This window comes from Pteropus vampyrus, unplaced genomic scaffold (genome assembly GCF_000151845.1).
Source record: "Pteropus vampyrus isolate Shadow unplaced genomic scaffold, Pvam_2.0 Scaffold57, whole genome shotgun sequence".
NCBI classification, from domain to species: Eukaryota; Metazoa; Chordata; class Mammalia; order Chiroptera; family Pteropodidae; genus Pteropus; species Pteropus vampyrus.
In genome coordinates, this window is record NW_011888838.1 from 7,202,715 (window position 1) to 7,210,911 (window position 8,197).

The window sequence follows — 8,197 nt, forward strand, 5'->3', positions numbered from 1 at the left end:
AATGCCAAATGTTACTGGCAGAGAGAATCTTAAAAGCAGCAAGAGAAAAGCAGTTACGTACGAGGGAGCACCTATAAGACTGGAAGCTTATTTCTCAAAAGAAACCAGAATGGTTTGGCACAAAATATTTGGCATGGTGAAAACCCAGGATCTACAACCAAAAATACTTTAACCAGTAAAGCTATCATCTAGGGTCAAAGGACAGATAAAAGAGTTTCCCAGACAAAAATAAGCTAAAGGAATTTATCATCACCAAGCCAGTATTACAGGAAATGTTGGAGGGACTTCTTTAAGGAAAAAAAAAAAAGTACATCAAAAACAGGAATAAAGAATGATAATAACTACATTCCTGTCAATAAGTACCTCAAATGGAAAAGAATTAAGTGCTCCAACCAAAAGATAGAGTGGCTGAACGGGTAAGGAAACAAGACCCCTACATATGCTACAAGAGAATCACTTCAGATTAAAAGACACACACAGACTAAAAGGAAGGAGATGGAAAAAGATATTGCCTTGATGGACCTAGAGGGTATTGCGCTGAATGAAATGGGTCAGATAGAGAAAGATGAATATTGCATGATTTTATGTACATGTGGAATCTAAAAAACAATGATGAAAGCAGAAATAAACTCATCGATACAGAGACTATTTAGAGGAATACTAGATGGGAGAGGGTTTAGGGGACAAAAAAAAAGGCAAAAAGATTAAGAGGTATGAAAGGATAGTTGCAGAATAGACATGGAGATGTAGAGTGTAGCATGGGGAAGATAAGGTTAATAATGTAATAAACATGTAAAGGGGAAGATAGGTACTAGATTTAGTGGGGTGACCACTTTGCAAGTTATGTGGATTTCTGATCACTATGCTATGCTCAAACTGGTATATGATTGTATGCCAACTATAATTTTTAAAAAAACTCATTGAATTGTACAATGTAAATACAAGCCACTAATTGTCTATTATATTTCAATAAAGATTAAAAAAAAGACGTGAGAATTCACCATGAGATTTAGCAACATGAAGACTCTAAATGTCCTTGCAAAGAGCAGTTTTAGTGAGATTATGGAACCAAAGTTTGAAATGTGCTTAAGAAATAATGGAAGGAGAGGTGTAAGAGATAGTAAATATAAACCAATTTTTTCAAGATTTTCTGCAACAAAGTCTGTGAGTAGCACCTGGTGGAGAAAGTGGGGTCGAGATTTTTTTTTTCATGTTTGTACATTTGTTTTAAGATGATGGAAATAATAAAAGAAAAGTTGACCATATAAGAAAGGAAGAAAAGAGTTGCTGGAGCAAATTCCTTAAGTAGGTGAGAGAAAGTAAGAGCTAGTGTGCAGATGTAAGGAATGGTTTTCAATGTGAGTACCTGGGCATCCGGTAAGAAGGCCAAGTGTGAGGGTGAAACTGTTTGTTGATAAGTGAGTAGAGGTGGTGGAGGTTTTCTTCACGATGCTTCAATTTTCAGTGAAGGCAGATGGAAACAAGATCATCAGTGGAAAATGGGGATGGATAAATAGATGTTAGGAGAGTTGAAGAGAGAAAAAGATGCAAAAAAGGCATCTAGGAGAGTGAGAGAGTGAATGAAAACGTTAGTATAATGGTGGAGAAGCATTAAGAGTATGCTGGAGGTTTCTGATCATGAATTTGAAGTTACATCAGTCAGTGTGGTTGTGTATTTTTCTTTAAACAAGTTCAACTGCATGGTATAGGAAAAGAGAAAGTGGAGAGTTGGGTTTAATGAGGGTTATGATAAAAAGCAAGTGTCACAGAATGGTGAAGCAAGAGAGAAGCAGGACAGGCGTCAAGGGTGTACGCAAGGCAGTTATAGTGACTGACCGAGTTTTTATTGAAGCTGAATACAGCTATGCCACAGATATATTGCTTAATGAATGGATCAGTGTCAACTAAGAGAGATCTAATTGCATTTCACTGGCATCCATCTTTCACTCTGCCTTGAAAGCTGTACAATAAAAATTACATTAGGATAAATAAATTATAGAGTCATGGTTATAAAAATAAAAACCAACAAATACTTATTGAGTATATCTCTATCCTGGAAATCATCCCATAAATACAATGCAGAAGCTGATACAGATGTATCAGAAAACCATGAAATGTATCATGTACCAGGAAATAAATTCAAGCTCGAGGATAGAATCACCATATAAACCATGTCTTTAGTGTGTGTTTGTGTACCATGTGGGAAAGTGACAATTTTATATCTACTATTATTAGATACTTAGAGGTACTGTCGTAGAGCCCAGAATTATAGAAATTAGGACATAATACATTTATGAAGGACATAATACTATTAATTTTTTTCTACCCAAAGTAATTTCTTCTTTTCCATTTTACATATATTGCTATGCTTTTTTACTGTTATTGCTATCATCAATCTTTATTTAATTAATCTTTATTGAATACACGTTATAAAAAATATACTTTCCTATGGACTGTGAAGGTTATTAAAATGAATCAGTCATGATCCCTACCCTTACAGCACTTACAGTCTAGTGTTGAAAACAGAGCTATTCACACGTGTCTAAAAAAAAAAAATGAGAAGAGAGTATAGTTACAGAGAAGTTAAAAAATGGTTAAGAAGCCATCTGAGAGATTATAGCAGTTTCTTAACAACCCGACGTGTTTACCATACAACCACTAATGAACTCTAGACCATTAATCCCAGAGAAATGAACACAAAAACCTACACATCTACACATAAATGTTATAGTAGTTTTATTCATAATAGGCAAAAGCTTAAACAACTTAAATGCACTTCAATGGGTGAATGCATAAACAGACTGTGATATATACATGCCATGAAATACTATGCAGCAATAAAAAAGAATGAACTATTGACACGCAAGACTTGGAAAAGCCAACCTACAAAGGTTACATACTGTATGATTTCCTTTATATACCATTCTTGAATTGACAAAATTATAAAGATATAGAATAGATTAGTGGTTATCAGGGGTTAGAGACTAGGGAAAAAGGTAGGGAGGGAGTCAGGTGACTGTGAATAGCATGAGGGGTTGTTATGATCAAACTATTCTGTACCTAGTGGTGGTTACACAAATCCACATATGTGGTAAAATTACATAGAACTAAATAACACATACAGACATAATTGCATTGTATGTTTTTATAACTAGTAAAATATGAATAAGGTTGGTGAATTGTTTCGACATCAACTTTCATGTTGTGATATTTTACTATAGCTACGCAAATTGTTACCATTGAAGGAGTATTTGAGATCTTGCTCCTAGCATATATCATTAATTTGACTCAAATAAACTCATATATTAAAAAAAAAAAAAAAAGATCTTTATTCTAGAAACCAGATAAAGAATACACAGGATCTCTCTGTATTATATTTTACAGCTCTATGTGAATCTATGATTATCTGAAAATAAAAAAGTTTTTTTAAATGTTAATGAATTTCAGAAAAGATAAAATTTTCCTTGACTTTATTTACTTGAGGGAGTCAAGGAAGTCATCATGGAGGAGGCATCATTTGAACTAGATTATAGATCTTGATATAATTCAATCACTCTATGGTTAATACAGTTTGTCGCTTTCAAAAATTTAAATAAAAAATTAGAATCACTGTCAGAGAAGAACTTGACAATATGTTTTGGAATGATCTCAATAAAAGTTATTTTGGAGCAGCAAAATTAAACAAGAAACCAGTTGGTCTAATTATCTCTTCATTTTAAAAATATTTATTCAGACTATAATAGTCAAGTAGCAATTATGCAAAACAAGACTGCAGTTTCATTACAACAGTTATAATAGTATCATTTCTCAAGCACCTACTATTTCCAAGAACTTTGCTAAGCACTTTCAAATATTGTCTCATCTTAATCCCTAAATAGTCATTTGAGGTAAATAATAGTAAGAGTTTAAATAACTGGCTTTAGTCACACAATTAGTGTAAAAACTGGCATTATTCCTTAAAATCAATGTGTAAACAATAATAAAGCTATGTTTTCTGCATAATACTGAAATAAAAGAGTTCAACAACATTTAATTAAAGACTATTATTAGATATTGAACACTTTACTAGGTGCTGTGGGAAGAGACATAAAAATATGGAAGAGGACCACTTGTCCTCTTGTACAATTAACAAATATTATTTGTCATGACTTAACTTTATCCAATGAATTGGTTAAAACAGATATGTCCAAGCACGCTGAAATCATTTAAATGTTATCTTTCAAAAGAAGTTACCATTTCAAAAATGTGATACTGTATTACCTATTTCTCTGTGCACGTTAAGTGTGAACTTTTACTCATATTTTCACTGTACCCAACCTATTTCTCAAATCTTTTGTAAAAAATAAAAATAAAAAATATTTCTCTGAGGAATCTGATGCCACTGTGAAACTAAACTTCTAAAATTTGTCAATTTAAATCTCAAGTTTGCTTACAGAGGAAATTCCTCATGTCTCATTAATAAATTTTATTTTAGTTTGGAAATTCAGCTCCAGGAATCTGGAAAATACTAATCATAATGCCAGTTTACATGGGTTAATTTTTAAATACCTTTTCAAAAATGAATTGTATTTTTTTGGTTTTACAAGACCCTACTATAGAACTTCTATTACAGTTTTCATTATTGCTTTGAGGATCCAGACATTTCTTCTCTGTATCTTCCTGCAGCTTGTGGATGCCACCTAGAGGTAAGACTGCAGAATATACTGAAAAAGGGGAACCAATTTTTAACAGAACACAGAGTAATTTAGTTTGAAACGTACTTAAATCTTTGCTTAAAATTCATTACTTCCTCAATTTTGTTTTTTCTCAAAATATTTTATTATATGGAACAAAAGTAGTTTCTGCAAAATATTTAACACTTAATTCAAGTCAGTTTTCATGTGTTACTTTAACCAAATGCCTAAATTTTATCAATTCATATGCCAATGTTATTCGGGTCAATAAAAGTCAAAATGTTCCTATTAATGTTGATTTTCAAAGTGCTTGTGGTACCATACAGAACTTTCATGAGTAGCTTTGTACAATGAGGGAAGGGTAACAAAAGATTCAGTGAATCTCCCCATTAACATGCCAGATGTCATAGCACCAGTCATGATTTCATGTTGGTTTAGACCACTCGAATATTGTGTCTCTAACAGCTCAGTAGTAATTTACCAAAACTAAAATTATGAAGATGGCTGATATTAGGTTTTTACTTTTCTATTTTATACCTGAGCTGTTAGCAATTCAGTGCCATACTACATTTAGCAAGGAGTCAGCTTCCAGAATATCTATGAGATCTTCCCATCCGAACCTAAATAAACTCAGAGTGCAAGCATGGAATAGAACCACAGCAGCAGGGGAAGACATGCAATTATTTCAGAATATTGGTCTGAGCTCTAGCTTCATTTGCATGACTATAGCTATATACTAACACTGGACCTTATTCCTATTCAAGGCTTTGCAGTTTGGAAAAGATTCAAACACAAATACACAAGTATTTGGTGATAATCTCATTTCACTTAATAGTTTGAACTGATTCTCTCTTTATTCCCTCACATTCAACCTCACAAAAAACTCTTACCACATAAGATATGATGGTTGTCAAATAGTTTTCATTTTAGCCTCAGATTTTAAAAAAAGATTTGCAACAAATTAATTAGTGACACTTCCTCATCTTTCCTTGCTTCATAGATTACCATATTATGATGTCATGCAAATGGAAGACTTATTATTTTTATTATTATATATTGACATCCTAGCAATGCAATGTTAAGTAAACATTATTTGCTTTAAATTAGAACAAGTACGTTATATAGAATTTAAATAAATATCGTGGGTCACAATAAAGCAGAATTTTCCTCACATTTATTTCTATAGTTGTCTAACTGGAAATAAAAAAAAAAAAAGCTATATCTTGATTTCTCTATATATTTCCTTAACTTAGTTCCCATTCTTTCTCCATCATGGAGTGTTTGATATTCTGCTGTCTCTGCTTGACCTCTCATAATGAATATGATCATTTTCCTCATTCAGCTAAGAAAAAAAAACAAATATTTTTCTGTACATAAATATAGTTTTTCCTTTTTTATATTTCCTTTTATTCTTTGTTTTGTCCCTTGAAAGTGGAAATTTACTGAGATGACAGAAGTTGGGGAAATGAAGAAAGGGATCATTGCAAATTGTAAATACTCATGAGAAATTTATGTCAACAAGGCAAAATTTCAATGACAGAAAAATTCTAGAAAATAAGGCAGAAGCAGTATGCTCACATGTGCAGCAGAGCTAGGAAGAAAATTATGTATCAAGCAGACAGTTTCATTTTTTGGTCAGATTCAGGTGACCTGAAAGGCTTCTTCTGCAATTCTTTATCTCTAAGAATGGCTTATAAACAAAAATGCATACCATTCTGCTAGGTTTTTCTCTCTTAAATACCAGTTTGGGAAGTGATCCAGTCCCGAAAGGCAGTCACTCTGGTATAAACACCAGGCTTATTGGGTTGCCCACATTCATCTCCCCAGCTCACTATTCCAGCAAGGTACCAGATATCTCTAGCATCTGGACTAACCAGTGGTCCTCCAGAGTCACCCTAAAGGAGAAGGAAGAGATTAGTAATTAATATCTTATTCAATATAGAGAAATTTACTATTTTTCTAATGAGTTTAATGAGAAGGCAGTTTTCAAAAGTCTTCAGTGTGTTCAAATGCACAAGCGATTCCTTCTAAGTCAGTAATTCACATAAAGGAGGGGCTCCAGCACCTTGAAACTGCCTTAGCCTCGGGATTCAGTACAATGATATTAAAGACTCCATCTCTTTGGAAAACAATATTCTTAACCTGTCTGGTATATCTGACAAAGTAATTCTCCTTACTGGTTGCCTCTTTACCAGTGTGACATAGCTTCCAAAAGAAGGGTGATGAGTCTATTACCAGTAAAGAGTACAAACATTAGAGTCAGGCATCCAGGTTTAAATCTTAAGTATGGCCCTTCCAAGCTGGCTAAGATCTTTAATTTACTTATTTCAGTACTCCTAATAATCCCTGCCTCTAATGATTATTTTGAAGATTATGTAAAATAGTATGCAAAGTGCTTAGCATAGATCCTGGCACAAAGCAGTAATTAGTAAATATATACACAAAATCACAAATGCCAATTGTTTATATCTAGTGAACTCCGGAGGTCTTGTTTCCTTAAAAAGTTTATTTTAAAAAAAGGTACTGGTTGATTATTCCTCAAATCCCTGGAACCTATAGTTATTGACCATCCATTAAGTATTTAGCACTCTATGAAGCTCTCCTAATTAACATATTCTCTCATTAACTCCTGTAATTCTGACAACAAAACATGAAGTTAGGTTTCATTTCTTCCATTTAACAATAAAGAACTGAAACTTGTAGAAATTAAGTAATTTACCTTCTGTCCCGTCCTATTTAGTGACAGAACTTGAAGGTCTAAAGTGATCTAAAGTGATCTAAAGTGATCTAACTCAGAGAATATGTTCTCTACCCTTACATTATGCTATCTTCCTTATGAATTTTCTTCTATCTATGTAAAAATATTTAATAGCTGAATTTGAAATAGTGTTTGTAATTTTGAAATGAATGACCAATAGTGTTTACTGATGCCCTCACATGTGATAAGAGATATAAAGAGAGTGGAAATACATAGGCCTTGCCCTCAAGGAGTCTACAATCTATTTATAGAAATAAGATGTGCCATATGATGCTATTTGAAAATAAATCATTTTGATAATTGAAACTCAAGCACAGGCAGAGCAGATTAGGATAAAGAAATAGTAGATGTCAGAGATGACAAAGTTTAAACCTGTTTAAGAGACAGGAGTGAAAAAGTCTGAGAAAAAAGTAATCAAAGAAAAAAGATAGTAATGCATCTAACAGTAGTAAAACATGAAAAATAAGGTAATGTCCAGGAAGTATCAGAATAAAGATACAGCCTATTTCTTTAACACTAATTAGGTCACACACAATTGGTGCATAGGGGAGTTATGTCAGTATAAGATAGAAGTGATGGTTTATATGTGTTTTGTCTCATGCAAGAGGGCTAGAATAATGGGAGGAGAATTATAATCTTCAAGAGAAAAGGAAAAAACTATCAACTCAGCTATTCACAGGCAGAAGCCTCTGGGGCTCTATTTTAACAAAATGTTTTAAAAGCGCCTGTGCCCAGGACTCCCTCACCCCCTGACACCAAACACACA

The 8,197-nt window shown here is 33.1% G+C and overlaps 1 protein-coding gene across 1 annotated transcript in view; it reads right to left on the reverse strand.

Moving 5' to 3' along the window:
• Positions 1-6,393: 6,393 nt before the first annotated feature.
• Positions 6,394-8,197, reverse strand: part of LOC105292468 (transmembrane protease serine 11E-like) — a 42,220-nt gene continuing 40,416 nt past the window's right edge. Inside the window, exon 10 of the mRNA XM_011360684.1 lies at positions 6,394-6,568. Within this exon, the coding sequence (XP_011358986.1) occupies positions 6,407-6,568 (162 nt within the window). The 3' untranslated portion in view covers positions 6,394-6,406. The remainder of the gene's footprint in view (positions 6,569-8,197) is intronic.